This window comes from Puntigrus tetrazona, chromosome 17 (genome assembly GCF_018831695.1).
Source record: "Puntigrus tetrazona isolate hp1 chromosome 17, ASM1883169v1, whole genome shotgun sequence".
Lineage (NCBI taxonomy): Eukaryota > Metazoa > Chordata > Actinopteri > Cypriniformes > Cyprinidae > Puntigrus > Puntigrus tetrazona.
In genome coordinates, this window is record NC_056715.1 from 6,846,535 (window position 1) to 6,867,947 (window position 21,413).

The following is a 21,413-nucleotide window of genomic DNA, read 5'->3' on the forward strand; positions in this document are numbered from 1 at the left end:
TATCTGTAAAGCAGTTTGACGCTATAACGTTTTACTTTTTAATCATCATGCAGGGGCCAAAAAAAGCTGATTGATCTATAAGGGTCATTACGTTTATCACCATGTTTGTTAATATTTTATTTTATTATTTAAAGAAATAATAATACATGTGTATTATTTATAAATACAATAGCTATAAGTATCATTTTCGTCGCGTGAGATGTCTTAATCTGCATTATGTCATTGTTATTTAATGACTCTCGATGAGAAATGAGCACAAACTACTGCATGGAGTTTTGAACACTGCAGAACTGCAAATTGTGAGAAGGCAATAAGAACGTGTCAACAGTTTTGCAGAAATGGTATTTGTTTCCAGCACATTAGCATGAGCAATGATGCCTTGGTGTATGGCTGCAGTAGTGTGTATCCAATTGAAAAATACTGTAAGCACACAGATATTTTCCAGTCACTTTGCATTTATATCAAAGATTAGGGGAGTTTTTTTCCTCTGGTGTTGCTTCGGGATACAGATTTGATGCTTCAACCTTCTGTTTGTGAACCATTGGCTTAAAAAATGCCAATTATAGTTTATAAAAGATAGGAGAAATATATTTAAAGGCCTTGATGTCTGCATCGGGCATGGCCTCACTCTCCCTGTTAAAGTGGCAGTGTGGGTGCGTGCATGCAATGCTGTCATAACCGGTTGAGACTGACAGCTTTGATATTTATGACGTAGGCTGATGAAAGGGAGCAATCGGCACTCTGCATGAGTGCTGTGTGTTTATGTGTACGTGTGTGTGTGTGTGTGTGTGTGTGTGTCTGTATTGATTGCTGGGTTCTGATGGGTTCACTGTTGGTGGTCTTCTAAGACTTAGTTCACACATCTCTCTAAACCGCTAATAAGGTCATACTGGCCACACAAGCATGTATACACACACACACACACACACACACACATACACATAGTCCTCTCTAATCCACAGCCTCAGACAATAACACAAATTATATATAATTTAGCTATTTCTAAAAGAAACAAGATAATTTGCTTTTTGCCTGCTAAACAGAACATAATGCTCTATTCAGTATTCAAATCAAATGTTACTCTTCTCCACGTGGATAATGTTCTAAAAGATTCAGGGAGTCTGTATTGTAGTATATTTATGATAGACACAATGCGACAGACTTTATATTCTTGAAACATTTTGAACACATTATGAATGTATCCTGGAGTTTTGCTCAGAGTCTCACTACAGCGAGAATCTCGAAGCTTGTCGGTGGTGACATTTAGAAATCAAATTCTGGCTTTTTAGCGTGAGTTTTTGACCCATGCTCTTTTTACTTTGCTTGCTGTCAGACAGTTAAACAGTTATTTGCTGAGAGTAAGACAGAGAGAGATGTTCTTAAATTGCCTGAAAAAGATTGCATACAAGTGCCACTGGGGAAAAACAGTTATTCATCTGAAAAATGTGTACTTTATATTATGTCTTATTCAGCTTTACAACTTCAGCTGTATTCGTACATTCGACAATAGAATTTTCTTAAAACGGCATTAATAATAACAATTAAATAAACATTTTAGTAATTTAACATGCATTTTCATGACACGAGTTTTGATTTGACGCTTGCACATAAAGAAATGTATAGTGCTTTATTAATAATTCTAAAATAGAATTTTCGTAAAATGCACTAATAATATTCACAGATTAAATTAAATTTCAAAAAATAAATATTTTGTCATTTATCCTCCATTCCCTGCTATGGATAAATGCTAAAAGAACTTCTGCATCCTTAAACAAACTTTATATTCAGAATAAAAGTTGGTTCATTCCACATTCATTCAGGTCAGCCACAGGAGTCAATGTCTGGACTGTAGTCTACAATACCATCTTCTACTACTGCAACTTCTCACTGCTGTCTTTCTCTCTGTCTGACTTTCATTCCTTTTACTTATTTTCTCTTCCTCTAGCCTCTCTCACTCTTAAGCTTCTGAATCTGTCAAGGCCTCGAGAGGCTTAATCAGTGTCAGAACGGCCTTCACCAGAGCCTCCAGCTGTGGACATATTAGTTTACACACACACACACACGTGTGTGTGTGTATATATATATATATATGTCTTTTGTTTCCCTGCAGAGGAAATTGTTCAAACTACTGGACACAGAATTAGACTGTGTCTAAGAGGGTGCTGAGGGGAAGCAGAAGGGCAGAACATCACCAAAGGATGCACACACACACACACACACCATATGCACACATATAATGCAACTCAGCTGCATGAATAAAATTCTGATCCTTTGCCAAAGTTTGTCCTTGGTAGAACAACCATCTACCAGTGTTGTCGAAAATGATGCATAAAATGCACAGAATGTTCATGCATAATCCAAACGTGAGGACTCGTGAGATGGAAACGTCAACTGCTATATGACATGTTTAGTGAGCGCAGGGCACCCTTCAGTGGACGATAGAGAAACTACATTCACTTGTCGGATTAAAAATTATTTGTTTCTTTGTAGCTTCAAATGACTTTCCAGTACCGCGTGAAGCTACAGCGCCACGGCCAAATCATTTCGTGAGTTTGCAGTGTATCAATACTAATGCCATGCGTGCGTAATGATGGAAAGATACGTCTTTTTACACACAGTGACAACACAACAAGGCCAGAGACAACATACAACATGGCCAAAGTAGCCCGATTCGTGAATTTTCCTGAAATCAGAATTATACAGCGCAGTAGAACGATTCTGGAGCTCATGACTCTTATGAAAATAAGAAAACTGAATCTGATAAATAAATAAATGGCTCGTGGTTCTTGAAAGGCAATAAAACAAGCACAGCGCGGCCACTGTACTGCGATGTATACACAAATGACTCTTGATTGGTTTGAGTAATTCAGACACGACGCGCCAGTGTAATTTATTACAAACTAATTACTTATCCGGTATGTATGAGCTGTTCTTAAATAATTTTCTTGTGTGTGTGTGTGTGTGTGTATGTGTGTGTGTGTGTGTGTTTTTTGTTTTTGTTTTTTGTGTGTGTGAACTTTATAGGACAGTATATAGTGAATGGACGGGGTTCCCCTGCAGCCAGAACATTCAGTAGGACACTCTGGGTTTGTGTACTTTGTTCATTCAGTCACGATAAGCTTGGGAAATCAACTGATGATCAATGTCTTCTGTTAATTTTGACCTTTCATATGCTTTATACAAACACAAAGTGTCTGCATGTATTGTGTGTAGGCCGACATATACACAAACACCCACTCACAGAGTGTCTACTGAATCTCACTGATAATCATTTAAAGTGAAGCGAATCTGATTTGATCAAGACAGTATGTCAGCTTGACCAGGCTGCGGTTGCTGTTCAATGCAATAGGCTACTGTTAATTAAGAAAATTATGCTATGTTTTGTAACGCTGGAAATCTGTGGGCAAGCGTAACATTATACAAAAAAAATATTTTACGGTATCAAAATAAATGTCAAAGAGATCTATTTCTCCTTATCTCGTATTTTCAATCTACTAAAATACTAAAACGATCGTTTTGGGAGCACAGATAAATGTACGGATCCCTCTGAATTGCGAAACTAAATATTATTCTGCTATATACTAAACAGGTCATTCAGACGTTGCTTGGTAACTTTCCTAAAGCGTCCGGTCACGTAAACTAATTCATCATCAAGAGCCAATCCGTGAGCAGTAGACCTCACAAGCCCCGCCTCCCATGCTAATTCTCGCTGAAGGGTCTTACTGAATGGGAGCGCGTTTGTGTGTGTGCTCTACAATCACACATCAGAGGAGTATCTGGCACATACTGAGAGTTACTTTATTTGAAATGCAAAGCTACTGAAGACCAGAAGTAAAGCATTTTTGCAGGATTTTATTGTGTGAACATTACTGTGCTGAAATGGGTGGCCAGGTAACCCGTACCTCTTTAGGTGAGTGACAGTAAAACTGCGCCTTTACATAATAATTCCTAATATATGAATATAAGTTAACTGAATTATTTTAAATAGTTATTTTTGTCTGAATTTCCTGAATGATATTAGATTTTGTTTTCTTATTATTGTAAAGACGTTACTGCAACTAATATAGATTACTTGTTGCTCACAGTCCTCTTATCAAACAAATTGCTTTTTTTTTCTGTGTCTCTAAAATAAATGCATTACAGATAGATTGCTTTGTCTGCTGTTTGTACTGTGTTGATCAACACTAATCAACAGTTTGTCTTCAGATCAGAGTTCAATTGTTTTTATGTGCTCTAAAGCTAATTATAATTATAATTAGTACTACAGAATAACTTGTCCTAAACTTAAAACAATATTTAGATGTTTTATAATGATTAAATTTAATACTGTTTTTTAAACATTGTTTTATTTATTTACCATTACTTAGCATTAGTTATTAGCATTTTGTGTGATTTTTGCTTTTTTCGAGTATGTTCTCAAAGGGCCGATTTTTCTCCCTAATAGTAAATCACAACAGTAAATAGTTTTCACTAATAGTAAAACACAAATACATATAGCTTTAGATATGCCACTTAGGTTCCACTCCCTTTTGCAGTGATCCAGGAAAGTAGGCATAATAGAGCATTTCAGGTTTATGCCCACTCAGTAAATGAAGCTGACACTGAGTCAACCTGACACTTAGGCCTCCTATTGCCTACAGCGCTGAGAGAGAGAGACTCGCCACATCTAATGGGACATGACATTAGTATCAAGAGAACATCTCTAACATCTCTTTAAATAAAGTAAAGAGGAAAAAAAAGAGATATTGAAATATCTGTGTTAAATATAGTGATTTGTTTTTGTGAAGACCAGCAACTGCACCCACAATATAACCTCTTAACAAAAAGATAAAATGCAAAATGTTTTCTTTGAGGATTAGGTTTAGGGTTATAGGGGAGAAAATATTATTGATCAGTCAAACAGAATGTAGTAAAAATCACAAACACATTTATTGCTGCTTTTTTGTATATATATATATATATATATATATATATATATATATATATATATATATATATATATATATATATATATATATATAATTTATTTTTTTAATTTGTTTATTTATTATTTATTTTATTTTTGTAGTATTTGTCATGAAAGAGGTCAGGGGTTTGTGGTTGGAATAATATTTCTATTTATGTCCAAGTTGTGTGTGTGTGTGTGTGTGTGTGTGTGTGTGTGTGTGTGTGTGTGTATACACAGTGTCTCATGATGTCCCATATAAACACATACACAAATACACTCACACCTGCAATTGCATGTCCTCGTTTGCCCACACAGGGATTGTGGAGATAAAGTGGGTGAAGTATGCAGAATCAGTCTCTCGCTTGTGCAACAAAAAGCTAAAGATTCAATTGTTGACTCACACCCAGTGAAATGTCAACAGCGGTTAATTAAAGAGAGAAATGTCTCTGAAATAAGACCGTGTCCTTGACTTAATGCTCTGGAGAGGTCTGGGAAAATATGAAAGGGAGTTGAGGATGGGTGTTTGATCCCAAGCCAGTTTTGCCTGTGAGAATCAGGGCACATCGGATTTGCTACACTTTAATGGCTTGTTATATTGTCTATTATTTTTGTCTCGTTTATGGAATTGTGTATTATATATGCTAAATAGTTGCAGAAATTGACCATATTGCATGTTAAATATTAACAGTACATTATTTAAATACTTAAATATTTAAATAAATATTTGCATTTATTTATTTGTTGACTTTTTTGTTTTTATTCTGGTCAGTCCAGTCATTCAGGTTTGTACCGAGCTCCACCACAAAAATGCCTTAGCAAAGAAAAAAATATATTAGCATAGTAATTGAACATACTTTTGTGTTTGGTAAATCAAAGTTTGGCTTACATGATCAACGAATGAAGTGTAGTCTGATGTTGAGTGGAGATGCTAACTTCCCATTGTGTGAGTGTTTGGAGACATAACCTCATTTTTGGCAGCCTGAATAGCAGAAACCTGCGTTCTGTCTCTCCCGCTCTCTCTTTCTCGCTCCCTATCTCTGAGTCCCTTTTGTTGTCTCTCTGTTCTTGATAAAGGTTTTCATTCAGAGATGGTAGTAACTGTCCTCCCTCTGTTCCGTAAAAACAGCACAAAGCTCTTAGAAAGAATAACAGTGCTAGTCAGAGCTTAAACTGTTGTTGAATATATATAACTCTCTTTTTTTGTCCATCACTCAGACGGAGGAACCTTTCGATGCCACCCTTTAAAGGTGAGCATGTGCCAGCAGTTGCCAGCCCCCCTGCCGCTCTGTTTCCATGCCAACACAAAAGGCTCTCAAATAGTGATGGACAAGACACAGCGCAGTGTGCGCCGAATCGCCAGCTTCTGCAATGCCATCACCTTCACCAACCGGCCAGTCAGAATCTATGAACAGGTCCGACTCAAGGTATGGTAAACCAACACTCACCCATTTCCACATGCCACTTTGTGTGGTCCCAAAATAGCCCTCACATATCCTTCTTTCGTATCACTCCATCTCAAACTTTCCAGAGGAAGGGAAAACAGAATGAGAATGCTAGAAATGCTAACATGTGAGGTTGTGCTGTTATCTAGTTCTGGTGAATAAGATTGTTTGGGAATGAAAAAAAACAGCGTCTGCTTGTTCCAGTTTATCGCGTCACACTTGTCACACAATAACATTTTTTTTCTGCAATTTATGTCATTTTGGCTAACGCTCACTTTTGGTCGCTCCTTTTAGATCACAAAGAAACAGGGATGTTGGAGTGGCGCCCTCCGAGTGGGTTTCTGTTCGGTGGATCCATCTGATTTAAGTTCAGCATGGCTGCCACGGTTCGCCTGCCCAGATTTAGTTAGCGAAAGGGGATTTTGGGCCCGAGCGCTTCCTGAGGAACAGTGTGAAGAAGGAACCATTCTATCCTTCTGGTTTGATAACACAGGACGAGTGTTTTACCGGGTAAACAGCGGCCCTCCGATCTTCTTCTTTGGCAGTGTACCAGCCGGAGAATCGGTTTGGGCGATCATTGACATTTACGGGCTGACACGTGGAGTACAGCTACTTGGTAAGTTCACATGAAATATCAGATTTTACAAATGTATAATGTCCCTTTGCGTTCTAAATCAAGCAGTCATCAAACTGCCCGAAACTGTTTTGCCGGACATCTCTTGAAGTAACTCTCTACACAGATCAGATGACATGCCATTCAGAATTTGCTCTGAGTGGAATTGCTGAGCTCTGGTTGGCATGTAATGTGGGCCAGTATCTGAGCTACGCTTCACTGAGCACGTGCTGATCGCTTGATGAGTTGTAAAGTTCACAGAGGCCAGTGTGCTTTTGCTGTGCTGAGCACGTTTAAACAATTTAAATTCACAACATTTAAAAATAGAATTCTAGATTTATACCCTCTTATCCTAATTACAAAAACTGCCCAATGGAAAAAGATGGGAGAGATTGGAGCAGTTGCCTAGCAACACTTTCACTTTTAAAATGAAAAACATATGCTGGGGAATTCCAGAATGCTGGCAAAGTGAGAAAAACAATTTGTGCTTAACAAAATCAATAAACCCAGCTGAATGGAAAATTATTATTCCATTCATAATTTAGTTGTGGTGAGATTTTGTAGGAACAAGGCCAGGTTTAATTAAGCTGGTTAAGCATGCCCTAATCATTGTTTATTTGTTAAGGCATTGGTAAAGCATACAAATTAAGAATAGAGATATTATTATTGTTGGATATTATTATTTAGCGCTCTTTACCAAAAATGTTTGGGAGCTGTAATATGGTCAAAGGATGGCAGTATTTAGGAAACCTTTGAAACTTTTTAAACTTTATTATGCTCAAACAAACATTTCAGTTGATTTTACTATCAATGTTGATAACACTGCTTAATATTTTTGTCAAAACTGTGATACTTAAGTGAAAAGTTCAACAGCTTAAATTTGAAATATAAATATTTAGCAATGTTACAAATCTCTTTACTGTCACTGGTCAATTTAATGCTCTTTGCTAAATAAAAATAATAATAATAACCACACACTTATGAACAATGTTATAGTATTCATTAAACCAGTGTGTTTAAATGACTCAAACAGACTGATAAAAAAAAAAATAAAAGTAACACTTTGCAGTTTTTTTTTTTTTTTACATTTTAAAGTTACACCTATTAGTTGCTTATTAGCATGCACATTACTAGAATAGTATGCCTTATTCTACATCCCTAATCCTACAATTATCATGCAGAAAAAGTATTTGTTTTCATGTTTAGTTTTTTTTTTTTTTTGGTACAGTTTTAGTAAATTGTAATAAAAGCATTACTATATTCTATTTTTAAAATAGCTTCTTTCGTGGTCTCTCTCTCTTACGTTAAAGTAAAAATAGACACTGTTTCCAGTGTCAGATAGCAGTGTGTCTGTGTTCAAAAGCATAGACAGCATGTGTGTGTATTGATATCAGGGGTCAGTGTTGGTGTAACATCAGTTAACCCTTGGGACATCTAGACTAATTTATCCTTCATTATATAACCTTATCTCAGCTTTCAAGCCTGCTGTGAAAAATACACATATACATACCCAAGCATGTTTTGCTTCTTATCTAGCTAACATCAACTATGTGTATTCGATCCTATTTTCTGTTGCACTTTTCCTCTTTATAAATACACGTACATAGTTGGTTTATAGATAATCATGCCCCCAGCGATCCGCACATGCTGTGCTCTCTCACATTACCTCTGCTTCCAAAACGTGTTTATAGTTGGATGGCCGGATGCCGTGACTAAAATCTCCTCCTGTTCTCACTAATGTAGATCACGCCACATCTGGCATTTAGTCAAAATGGTTCAGTGCTGGATGGAAGGTCCCTTCTACTGTAGGTCACACATCACGTATCACACATGTGCTTTGTTTTTTGTAAAAAATAAAATCCATGCTTTGTATGGATAGTTGTATCGTTATACTTTGGTGTATGTGTTCCTTCCTTTTGATCTTCCATTTCATGGCCCCAGTGTCACTAAAGCTTCCATGTCTCAATAATTCCTGTTCAGACTAGTCAGTGTCAGCTAAAGGCAGTTCAGTAGATGACAGCGATGTCAAAACCGAAAACTAAAAACAACCGAGAGATGAACATCTACCACGTCTGAGAATGTTTCTGCTGATGCGACAGCAGTGAAAGTTATAGCAGACCAGTAATTTCCATCACTGAAGCTCTGGTGTTCTCATCTGTGGCTGTCCACTGTGGATGGCCAGTGGTTATTCATTCAAAATGTATAACCACCCATTACAATTATATTGATGCTGCTGATTGCAGGCTATGAGCAATAGAGTTTTATGAAGAAAGTATGAATGTGGCTTATGCATGCAAAACCCACTGCCACAGTGCTATAGTGTTGAGGTTGGTTGCTATGCAGTTGCTAATTTATTTTCTTTAGCATGTCTATCAATATAAAAATATTCAGAATGCAAAAAAAGATTAATTGATGAATAGAAAGTTTAAAAGAACAACATTTAATGATTTGTTATAATTTAATGATTAATTCATTTTATAACAATGTGTCTTAAACTTTCTACACATTTTATTCAACATCGCTAAATGTAAGTCATTTTTAAAATAATGAATTAAAATACTTTCTGACACCAAACATTTCGAAAAAGTAGTGTACATTTTTTAAATAAAAATAATTATGATGTGGTTGCTAGTCTTTTCTAGTTGTTTTTCCTTCTTAAATAATTATTACCTACGAAGAAGAAAAATGCAAGTTCAGTCTCTTGGACAAATAACAACAGGATCCTGATTTTCACTGCAGTGTGTTTGTGTGTTTTCCAGACAGTAAGATGGTGCCAGCTGAATATCTCTGTCCTACTGTGACTCATGAATGCATGGATGAGTGGCATCTGTCAAGCGACTGCTCTGAGCTTGACCTCCAGGAAGATCTGCCATCCTTCTCAAGCTCTCCAAACGCCCTCAACTCAGTGCTCTCACGTCAGCTCAACGATGACTTGCATTTCCACTGTGTGCATGGCAACAGTCTGCGTCTGCTGACTGAACACATAGCTGTGCGTTGTTATAACAGACACGAGGAGTGCGCACTGGCGTTCACGCATCGCCCGCTGCACTGTGGAGAATGTGTGTTCCTAAAGGTCTCGTTGAGGTCATCTGCTCTGAATGGATTTTTGTCTTATGGATTCACTTCCTGCAACCCAGCCCATATTAATCCAAAGCACCTGCCAGTCAGTCCAGATGACCTGCTGGACCGCAAAGAATTCTGGGCTTTTAGGTGCCTGACTTCACCGCTTGTGGGCGGGGATATCATTGGTTTCCGGGCAACTGCAGAAGGGGAGGTGCTTGTGAGCCATAATGGAGGGAGAGCGTGTAGAGAGATGTGTGTCGATAACTCCACTCCTCTGTGGATGATCTTCCACTTACAGTCACATATCAAGCAAATCAGCATACTGGGTAAAATATACAGTTATACAAATTATTGCTCTGGCATAAAGTTAATATGTTTATGATTGCTTTTCTTGCTCTATATAATATAATACAATATAATACAATATACTATAATGTAACATAATAATTATTTGTTTACTTTTTAACTGAACAGTTATATTTACAATATAATCAAAGTAAAGAGTGATTTATTTAATGTTTATAGCTGTGCAGGATTAATGCATGTTTAATTATTGCTCTTTAAAAATGTGAATGTCTTTATGATTGTTTTTCCCCTTATCAAACTTTTTATTAGTGACTTTAATTGATTACTGATTACAATGTTTTTTCAAGGCACGTCCTGTGGTTACTCTCCATCCTGTTCAGAAATACAGAGGTCCATCTTTAGTGACGCCAGTCACCTCTTAGCCAATCAGATTCACAATACAGCAGTCAGGGGTTTTACATACAGCTTTGAGTCCCGCCCACAGATTCTCAGCAGTTCTGCAGGTTTGTTTCTGTTTTCTATTACTTTGTTGACCATATTTCTCAACCAAATATATATTTCTCATATTTTCTGTTTTCTTTGTGATTGCTATGGTCACCAGGGACACCAGTGTCCTCAGAATGTCCCAGTACCCCATCATGCTGTGCGATTACTGGTGAGGAGTGTTTGATTTGCTGTGAGAGGGCAGTGGACTCAGTGCTGTACTCATGCGGACACATGTGCATTTGCTCCGTCTGTGGTGGAAAGCTAATGGAGATGTCAAACCCCTCTTGCCCCATGTGTCGAAGCCCAATCAGAGACGTCATCAAAATATACCGCAGCATGTAAACTGCATGGAAAGTGATTCTGAAGAGGCTCCTTCACAGGTTATCATCTTGTTTAAAAGGCTGCTTTTTGAGTTCAGCAAGAAAGAAGTACTAAATGACTTAATGTACTAAATGTCTGACCAAAAATGCGGAGAAAACCCAGAAGTACAGTAACTGCACAACAATATTATCCCAGATAATAAGTCTCTATTGCCTATAAATCTCTGTGGACAAATGACTAGATGTGCCTAATGGGAAATCAAGCTACTATTAGACTAATTCAGATTTTTGTTTTATAATATCTTACTAACCTCATACCGTTCAATCCAGAATAAGAATCTGAAAACTACATTGTGGCATTGATGTGTTGGTAAACATATTTTTGAAAAAACTAATAACTGTTTTACATACCAAAGTCGACATTCACAATACTGTTAGTGCCAATAAGTTTTATTTATGTTCGTTGTGGAATAAAACTATAACTGAAATGCTAACCAACAGCAGAACCTGTAGTTATTACTGCAAAAAATGATAGATTCATGTTTTATAGTAAGCATTTATAATAATGCAATGATTGACCACTTGATGACTGAATGATTATTTAGTTAACTTACATATGTCGTATATTAATGCATGGACATAAACACACAAACACCATCAAACTATTGTGATGAAGATGCAAAACAGCACTTGGCTATTTATTATAAAACTAGATTTGAAAATGAAATGATTTAATAGGAATAGCACCATGTTTAATTACACAAAGAGACACACACTGATAGATAGATAGATAGATAGATAGATAGATAGATAGATAGATAGATAGATAGATAGATAGATAGATAGATAGATAGATAGATAGATAGATAGATAGATAGACATTTATTTGAAAGTGCATTTAGTCTGTAAACAGACCCTGATATTTATTTAGAAAAAAAAAACAACATTTTGACCAAAACCTTCTGCAGCACATTAAGACCAGCTGAGCAATAACTAAAAGCCTGTTCAGTGACAATAACATCACATCATCCAGCGCAAGCAGGAGTATACAGCATATAAACAAGTTGTCATTCAAACGCAAGAATCCACTTGTGACTGACTCTTTTAGTGTTCCCTTTGATTTTGTGAACGGAAACAGCAATGTCTCTTATGAATTAAAAAGGGAACACGATTCTTTTGGGGTCACGATGGAGATGTACGAGATGTAAGGCTGGGATTTAAAACTGGTTCCCACTAGCTCCTCCTCTCCAGGAAGTTGGAGGGTACCCATCCTTTTCGTGTTTTAGTTGTGTCAAGCACACGGCAGTACCACCACCCATTAGGGTTTCTCTCCAGGACCTCCAGCCTTGTGCCAGCAGGGAAGCTCATGGTCTCTGCATCGCCGTGATAGTCAGCGATAGAAACGTACTCCTCGCGCAGGTTGTTATGGATCAGATGAGGTTTAGGCTTGACCATTGACACTGGTACCTTACGTCTCATGCTCTCGGTATTACCTGCACAGGAAGAATTGGTTTGGTCATTGTAGCTAAGACTAGGCAGCGCATCGTTCCGCCGTCCTGCGGGAGTTGTGTGTGTATTAGTGTTATCTTTAAGGACGTTCTGAGGTCTGACGGCAAGCTGCTTCACGCCGACCCGGCAGTTCTGCTGGTTCGATCTGTGTCCGCTCTTTAGGCTTTGGTTAACGCGCTGCTCGTTCTTTTCCAAACTTACGCATTTACTCATCTTTCCAACATCTACCTGCACTGAAATCTCCAACTCAGGAGAAGCGGACCAAGACATTTCGGAATGAACCTTCTCTGTGGTTTTGGTTTCAGTTTCGGAGCTTCTGATTGGCTGCAGGTAGTAAGTGGGCGCCCAGCCCTCTTCATTACCCCAGCGGACGAACCACCAGCCACTCTCCTGCTTCTCCAGAACCTCCACCTGCACTCCCGCAGGAAAGCTGAGCTCACATGGCTCTTGCCGCTCATACGCCACAGTAGTTCGGTAAAAAAAGGAAGGCGGATCACTACAGATCTGAAAATTATCTGACGAGTCCTCAGATGTGCGGGAGGTCCTGAATTGCATCTGGGCTGGTTGCTCTTGATTTTGGTGTCTTCTGAGAGAACCACAATCTTGGTTTGTGGGTTTTGGACGCACAGACGGTTTGGATTTCGACTCATCAGCCTGCTGTTTGAGTTTAGATTGCTTTGAGTGTGCATAGAGCGTCGCAGTGGTCTCAGTGTTGGGCTCTATTGTTGGGGCGTCATATTCCGGTGGATCCCACATAGATGCCCGGTGGGCCGAAGAAGACAAGTATGTGTCATAGTGACTGTCATTGCATTGTGGTACTGTTCTGAAACCACCATTGGCATACACACTCTCATCATCCTCTTCATCCCCTTCACCCAATGTAAAAGAAACAATACGCTGACATAAGAGAGGTGGGGCTTTAGTCGGTGCATCTCCTGGAAAAAACTCCTGTTCGGGATCGAATTCAAGGCCCACTGTTGGAACATCATATTCTGGTTCCTCATACACTCGTTGACTCATTGGGATCACAGCCTCAGACTCAACACATGGAAGCGAGTTCTGCTTTTTGATTGGTGGAGCAGGAGGTGGGACCTTGGGCCGAGTCAGTGTACTGGTTTGGCGGTTCAAGGTGGGTTTCTTGCGTTTGTCGATGTAAGAACACGGGGCCCAACCCTCCTTCTCTCCGATATGGACGTACCACCAGCCTCCAGAGTTCTTCTCAATGACCTGTAGACATATAAAGTTTCCAGACCATCTGTAGAAATACTTAAAGTTATTTGCAGCTAATAGGCAACACTGAGGAAAGTTGCCACACTTCTAGATCAGTTTTTGTATAGAAGTTCTGAAGTTTTGACAAACAGTTTAGTTATGTGACCACAAAGGATAAGTCATCATAATTCATATATTTAGAAATAGTAACTTTTTTAAAAATGTAAAAATGTTTTAACAAAAAAAATATAACGTAAATGTTGTTATAAATTTTTATCAATTTAATTTGTCCTTGCTGAATATATATTTATTTATTTATTTAATTATTATTATTATTATTAATCCCCAAAACTGAACTGTACAACTAAATATTGTCTTACCTCAGCTTTCTGTCCTCCACTGAAACTGATTCCATCTGTCAAGCAGGACCTGAACTCAGCGATGGTGTAATACTCAGCTTCAACAGTAGGGGGATCTGGGGGCTGCGGTAACTGAAATCCCTGAACATGAAGAGAAGAATATGCTGTTCGGCATATTATAAAACCACAAAATGACCTATTTGTGTGTGTGTGTGTGTGTGTGTGTGTGTGTGTGTGTGTGCGATTGAGAGAGCAGGAGCAGGAAAAGGAAAATGAGAACACACACACTGACCAGGCTGTTTTCTCGACGAGGAGGCGGTTTTTGATTGTTTGATGGTGATCCTAAGGAAAACAAATCAAACATCAAACTGTGTTTGTAATCTTTAAAAGGTTAGTTCACCCAGAACTCTTAATTCTGTCAATAATTATTCACACCATGTTGTTCCAAACATGTAAGGTTTTCTGTAAGAATTTTTGTTTTCATTGAGCACAAATGTATTCTCCAAACTTGAAAATTTTGGTTGAACCATTGATTTGAACTATTGAACCACTGGTTTGAAATGGCATGAGAGTGAGTAATTAATGACAAAATGAACATTAACACATGACATAATGGAAATCATAATACATAAGAAAAGACCTGAAGGAAAGACCCAAAAACAGAAAAGAGATAAAAAAATACAAAGGAAAATAAAATGAAAAAAGATTATAATAAAAAGAAAATATTAAAATAAAAAGAAAATAAGGGAGAAGGAAAAACAGAAATACAAGGAAAAAGTAAAGCAAAAAAAAAGTAAAAACACAAAAAGTGAAAATGCATTAAAGAAAAATAAAGAAACTCACTGGTCTCAACGCTGTGGAATCTCTGAGGTGCGACTCGAGCAATTGCAGGAGATGGAGGGACGGTTTTGGTCTTTATTGGACATGATGATGAAGACACTCTTGCTTCAGAAACGGATGCAGTTACACAAGCATCCGACACTGACACAGACACACTGCTGTCTGTGAAAGACAGTCGCACACTCGTGTCTGTGTGTTGGGTGACCTGATCATCAGAGTCTCTCTCTAAACTATTACTAACCGCATTAGCTGCTGTGCTAAGGCTGCTGCTGCTGCTGTTTCTATCGCTGTGTGTATTGTTACTGTAAGCGTCAGTGTGCTCCGTATCACCATTGTACTGTGTATATGTGTCAGTCTGCGAGTGCCTGTATGTGTTTGTGGTGCTGTTTCCATGTGCATTGTTGTCAGTTGGTGTGTGTGAGTGTCGTTCATTGGTGGGTTTCTTGTTCAGGAGGTTGCTGATCTCCATAAGGTTTCCGATAATTTCCACTTGACCCTGCACAGCTGGTTTATTTGTCTCTGTTGCCTGGTTACTGGCCATGACACCATCTTGCATTTTCCTCAGGTAGGCAGCTGGAGCCCACCCCTCTTTACCTCCATAACTGAGTGAAGAACAGAGATATAATTCACATACTTTCAACACATTCCACCAACCAAGGGCATTTTTTTTCTAAATAAAACTATATACAGCAACACAATTCATATATATATATATATATATATATATATATATATATATATATATATATATATATATATATATATATATATATATATATATATATATATATTTGACTTTTCAAAAATCTCTTTTTCCATCAAAAATAAATTACATTATGAATTACATTAAAACAGAAAGCATTCTTTTAAACTGTAATACTATTTTTTAATCAAGTAAATGCAGCCTTGTATGCCTGAGAGACTGCTTTCGTATATATTTTACTACTATTTAACAAAATAAAATTATTTATTCCCAACTAAAAGAAACTAAAACCAAAATAATAAATCAATCTAGCCACATTTTCAAAACTGCAATAACCCTATCTGCTTGTGGACGTGGATGTAACAATCTCAGGGGGAAAGGTACAAAACTGTACCCTTTCAAACTTTTTCAAAAGGTTCTAATACATACACTTTAGATATTAATGTACCATTTAGGGGTTAAAAGGTACAAATATTTGCCTTATAGCTTATGGGCCTTAGGGTAGCAGCTTTATACTGAGTTAGTGAGAATGTACTGGTGTCTGTTTGTTATCAGTCATTTTTTTGTGCAAAATATTAACCCATTAAATACTGAGATGATTCCAGCAAAGGATATTTAAACCATACTGAAGAAGTTTAAAGAGAACTATAAACATGTGGAAGAAGAGTTTACCGTATGAACCACCAGCCCTCCAGATTCCTCTGGATGACCTCAACAATGACGCCACACTCGAAGCCCAGCTCATCCTGACTCGAACCGCTGAAGGACTGAACTGTAATATACCTCTCTACTGCAGACAAAAGAGAGCACAATGTACACTGTCCTGCTACAAGACACAATCTGTAAAGAAATGCAATGAATAGGAAAGAATATATAGTACAGTGTGTAGCTGTTCTGCATGTGTACCTGTACAGTACCCTCCAAAATACTTATATAGTCACATTTTAAAATATATACATATTACACTGTATTTGTCATAAAAATATCAAACCATGTAGCGCCTTTTTATCTGAACAAACAAAAAGTCCATTTTTTTTATTATTGACATCTGACGACCAGAGGTGGTATAACATTTTTTGCACTCTCATTTTAAGACAAAAACAGGTTATTGCTTTATCATTTAACACTGAACCATTTTTTTTAGTAAAAAGTATCTCTTTAAAATACATATCACACCATCTGATGTATTTGTATTCAATAAAATGACAGTCGTTCTTACGTTTTTAAAATGTGCCTTAAGTGTCCCAGTACTTTTTGGGCCACTTTAAGTAATGCCTGTGTATTTAGATTGTTTGCTATTCTGAGGAAGAAGTGGAAAACCCAAGCGAAACATGCAGACATTGCAGAATCGCTCTACCACAAGTCACATTCTCTCTGTAATATGGGTCAGTGTGTGTTGGACCTGGTTGTACAGTAAAAGTCTTCTGGACCAGGAGATGGAAAATCTGACATCTTTGCTGGAATTTCCACTCCCAGGCTGTTAAATGCTCCGAGAACAGTGTGTGTGTGTGTGTGTGTGTTTGTGGTGTAAGGGGGTCCCTTGGCTATGATGTGATGCCTGTATGGTTTTCATTCAAGCAAGACTGTATGTGCTGACATGGCATAAACTTCCGTCCGTAACAGAATTCACCAACAGTTTTCATGCATAAATCTCTTGAAGCAAATGAACGTAAAATGCTAGAAGTTAAGGGTTGCGCAAGACAAAGAAATACAGAACATTTGGCCACTGCGTGTGCTTTACACAAGCCAGACACTCTGATATCTGTTGTGAAAAATGTGCCTTGTTTGTTCAATGGTTCTTGATTCAGTTTAGCGGCAGCATGGGCGATTAAATGGGAAGTTTAGCAGTGTATCTTTGTCTTACTCTCTCCATTCGGTGCTTTGTGGCTGTCTCGACGTCCTGTGAGAGAGACAAGGTATGTTGCGGGAACCCAGCCTTGTTCTTCAGCTGTTCTTACAAACCACCACCCTGAAGAGAAAGAGAAAGAGAGAGAGTCTGTGAGCACATACCACTGATGTAACTGATTCCAGCTGTTCATTTGAATTGGGTCACTTCCCTTCTGTTTTAATAGTTTAACTAGTTCTGAACGCATCAACATAAACACAAACCAGATCATTAAACGCTGTTTGTAAGGATAAAGGATGTGGCAAAAACCATCTGTGATTTATGAACCATTTTCAGGCAAAGGACCCCTTTGTGGATAAAAAGGTGAAGCATATTGTGTAAATATAAATGCATGCCTTGGTCGTAATTAGCACACATATGGCATTATATTATTATTTTATGTTACATTGCAAAACAAATAAAATTTGTTTATGTTCTTTGTTAATGTGGAAAATCACATCCATAACCTGATTTTTTTAATGGAGGGACAAATAAAAATATATATATTTAATATTTAATATTTAACTTAGAAAGTTTTTCGATTTTTGGTCAAATAAGTCTCTTATACCGATGCTGCATTTATTTGATTAAAAAACAACAAAAAAAGTGAAGTATAACAATTTTCTATTTTAATATATTGTAGTGTAAAATATGTGTAGAATATTTCTGTGACAAAAAACCTGAATTTTCAGTAGAATTTACTATATTTTTGAAATTGTTCTAATATTCTGATTTGCTGCTCAAGGAAAATGTATTATTGTTGTTGAAAACAATTATGCTGCCTAATATTTTTGTGGAAAACCATGACACATTTAGTTATTAGTTATTAATTTGATATTAAATAAAACTGCGTATTTTAAATGTAAAATGGATTAATTTTAATCAATGCACACTTGCTGAATAAAAACATTAATTTATTTTTTAAAAATTCCTGACAACATTAATTAAAACATGAAAACGTCAGCTTTTCCACTGCATAATTAATCCTTTTAACAATATACTTCACTAATGTTTTTAAATAGCCTAAAAAAACCATAAAACTGTTTACGCTGAGCATAAGCACGTTGTCACTGGTTGCACACACCTGCCATGAGTTAGTGCTCACAGTGTGAGATGCTCATTAAAGCAAACAAACACACTAGGTCACCAGATCCCCAGTTTATTATGCGCTGTACATAAATACCTTAAGGAAAATAAATGGAGAGACTGACTCACGCAAGTACAGAACGTCAGATACCTGCAGTCTTTTTGTTAGGATATACTACATGCATCTTCATATGCGTGTGTGCATGTACAGTATGTGTTAAAGGACAAAAACAGAACATTCTAAGCTAAAAAGAGACATGATCACAGATATTAAATCGTCACTGTTGAGAGAAAAAGAAGAGTTTGTGGAAGAGAGAGAGTTTGGAAAGTTGCCTTGGCATATTAAGCTCATAATGACTTTAACATAAAGAGTTTGGTAACATACACTCACACAGAGACACACAAACAAGTACACATACACATATGGACACACACTTTTTCTGCTGAGGAAAGATTCTGGAGGATCCATTAAGATGGTCTAAAGACCTTCACTCAAATACGAGTCTCTGGCTGTGGTGGACTTTTTCCAGACACACACACACATAACCGCTTCTACCGCTAAAAATGACTCAATGTCATTGCTTTCCATAGAACTGATCATTTAATTCTTAAATAATTAAAGAAGTCATTCTGAATTCTCTCCAGATGTGCTATTTGTTTTAAACACAAAGTGTAGGCTGGAAACTTTCCATTTCTCCAAATGCTCATTTAAATGCTTGTAGGATGTGCAAAGCAAACATTTTTTTTACTGAAAAAGTTTTATAATAACTCATGTTTTGGTACAAATTTGCTGACATCCAAATAGTTGTAGAGTGACACATATTGCTACTTTTAAATGTATTTATTTATTTTACATATAATTTTGCACTCGTTTAGCTTCCAAAGTGGTCATAAAAATAATAACAACTGTAACATCAGAAAAATAGAAGGTTCACAGAAGGTCAAGTAATAAACTGACAACAGATTATGATGATAGCATAAGTACTTTAAGTTGCATTGAATCATTATCACATTTTGAAGGTTTTAGAGAAAATTATATGTGCACTTTCAAGAATATATTTTCATTTTTATTGTAATTACCAAAAAAACAAAACAACAACAACATTGTTTAAAAAGCCAGGTTGGTTAACTTTGCTCTCCAAGTGTGGAGACCAGATAAAACCAAGTAACAAGTTAAACACTTAAACTATTAGATCTGCTTAATCCTTAGACTGATTAAAGGTTGTTGATTTTTTTAACAGCTGACAGTTTTGATGGGTTAATCAAATGATTTTGAGTTATGTTTCAGGTGAGATTTGAAGAAGCTTTTTTAAAACTTGAATTCAAAACAATTGATTTTTTTTATTTTAATAGATTTTTTTTTTGTGCCTTTGTTAGTTTGGATAGCTGTTCAAAAGTGTGGGACCATTTAAAATGCTGTACCCAAAATCTAATTTAAATACTAAAGAGTTAGTAAATGTTAATTTATAAATATTACAATTTAAAATAAGAAAAACTGAAGATAATAATCAAACAGGTCATGTTTTTGCTGAACGACAGAAGGACAAGATGCTCTTTGGGTTATCTTGCATGCTGAAGAACTTTCTGAAATTAAAATTGTGATGCTTACAATGTATTTTGTATTATAATGTCTGTATAATATATTATAAATCTGTATAATCAAGCATGTTCACCAGACTTGTGGACCCCCCTTGTAGACTAGACTAGACTGTGTATGTCACTCACCGCTCTCACTCTTCTCGATCACCTCGACTCTCTCTCCTACTTTCAGGCTGATTTCTGTATTCTCCTGATGCTGGTAGTCTGCCGTCACCACATACACACACATACAGTCCTCTGCACCCAGGGCTTCTCCACGTTCTCTCCCTGAGGATGATGGAAAAAAACAGGCCGTGAGCCAGCTGCCTCCACGCCCGCGTCCACCTGAACTGCGCCGCGCCATTCAACAACACTGCCACAACCAATCAGCACGTGGTACCGGATCAACGGCTCATCCAAGAATCAACAAGGCCCAAAGAGGCTCAGATCTGTGGAGCTAATGTCTCAACGAGCAAAAAGGCTCAGTTACAACAAATCCCACTTTCATCCAGTCTTATCCCTTAGTCCTTAAAGTTCCAAGGTAAAAGTTTCTGAGCAAGAACAGTTCAACCTGAAGCACCTCCTACCGGCCCTGGGCCCAGGGGTCCAACCAACGACAAGACTCATATGGGCTCTGGCGTGTCCTCTAAGAGTCTCAGATCCATTCTGCAGCAGGACACAGGCCTGACTGAATAAAGAAATGGAGCAAAGGGGTAAAGAAAGACAGAGAGAAAAGGAAAAGGGGTAGGTGACGAAAGGAGTGAAAGATGAGATGAGGAAAATAAACCAAGAGCTATGGGCTCAAGGGGGCGGGAAATAGAGCGAGGGGAAACAGCTGCCAATCAAATGATGCTCCACCTCTTTAAAACAGTTTAAGCAGAAACATATGGCCTATGAAAATAGAGTATACTCACACACTCAGCACATACTAGCATTCTCCCCAACTTTCTTCACATTCTCGAAACTGCACTCCAAAACAAAAACAGCAGTCACATTTGAAAAGCTGATCCTCTTTTTTCAGAGAGAAAAACTACATTAATGGTATGAAGAGTTCATTCGGAAAAAA

General features: G+C 37.3%; 2 protein-coding genes across 3 annotated transcripts; one reads left to right on the forward strand and one right to left on the reverse strand.

Annotated features, from left to right (window-relative positions):
- Positions 1-3,742: 3,742 nt before the first annotated feature.
- On the forward strand, positions 3,743-11,672 carry neurl1ab (neuralized E3 ubiquitin protein ligase 1Ab). The gene is made up of 6 exons (XM_043263865.1): positions 3,743-3,910; positions 6,164-6,372; positions 6,685-7,006; positions 9,763-10,392; positions 10,720-10,875; positions 10,974-11,672. Exons 1-6 carry the CDS (start codon positions 3,880-3,882, stop codon positions 11,198-11,200), a joined length of 1,575 nt encoding a protein of 524 aa, XP_043119800.1. The 5' UTR covers positions 3,743-3,879; the 3' UTR covers positions 11,201-11,672.
- A 177-nt stretch (positions 11,673-11,849) lies between these two features.
- sh3pxd2ab (SH3 and PX domains 2Ab) lies at positions 11,850-21,107 on the reverse strand. 2 transcript variants are annotated; one of them, XM_043263864.1, is made up of 7 exons: positions 20,495-21,107; positions 17,663-17,767; positions 16,471-16,585; positions 15,099-15,697; positions 14,548-14,597; positions 14,277-14,396; positions 11,850-13,914 (listed from the first exon to the last, which is right to left on the reverse strand). In XM_043263864.1, exons 1-7 carry the CDS (start codon positions 20,709-20,711, stop codon positions 12,412-12,414), a joined length of 2,709 nt encoding a protein of 902 aa, XP_043119799.1. In that variant the 5' UTR covers positions 20,712-21,107; the 3' UTR covers positions 11,850-12,411. The 2 variants fall into 2 exon arrangements, with proteins under 2 accessions (XP_043119799.1, XP_043119798.1); XM_043263863.1 differs by having other exon boundaries at positions 16,471-16,588.
- Positions 21,108-21,413: the final 306 nt, after the last annotated feature.

Bases quoted from the DNA above. Each gene is read 5' to 3' on its own strand.
- sh3pxd2ab (XM_043263863.1), bottom strand. From the start codon at position 20,711: ATGGCGCGGCGCAGTTCAGGTGGACGCGGGCGTGGAGGCAGCTGGCTC. The intron at 15,698-16,470 runs GTAAACTCTTCT...TTCTTCACTCAG, and splicing joins GAGGGCTGGTGGTTCATACG to TTATGGAGGTAAAGAGGGGT. The intron at 13,915-14,276 runs GTAAGACAATAT...ATATGTCTACAG, and splicing joins GTGGAGGACAGAAAGCTGAG to GTCATTGAGAAGAACTCTGG.
- neurl1ab (XM_043263865.1), top strand. From the start codon at position 3,880: ATGGGTGGCCAGGTAACCCGTACCTCTTTAG. The intron at 7,007-9,762 runs GTAAGTTCACAT...TGTGTTTTCCAG, and splicing joins ACGTGGAGTACAGCTACTTG to ACAGTAAGATGGTGCCAGCT. The intron at 10,876-10,973 runs GTTTGTTTCTGT...TATGGTCACCAG, and splicing joins GATTCTCAGCAGTTCTGCAG to GGACACCAGTGTCCTCAGAA.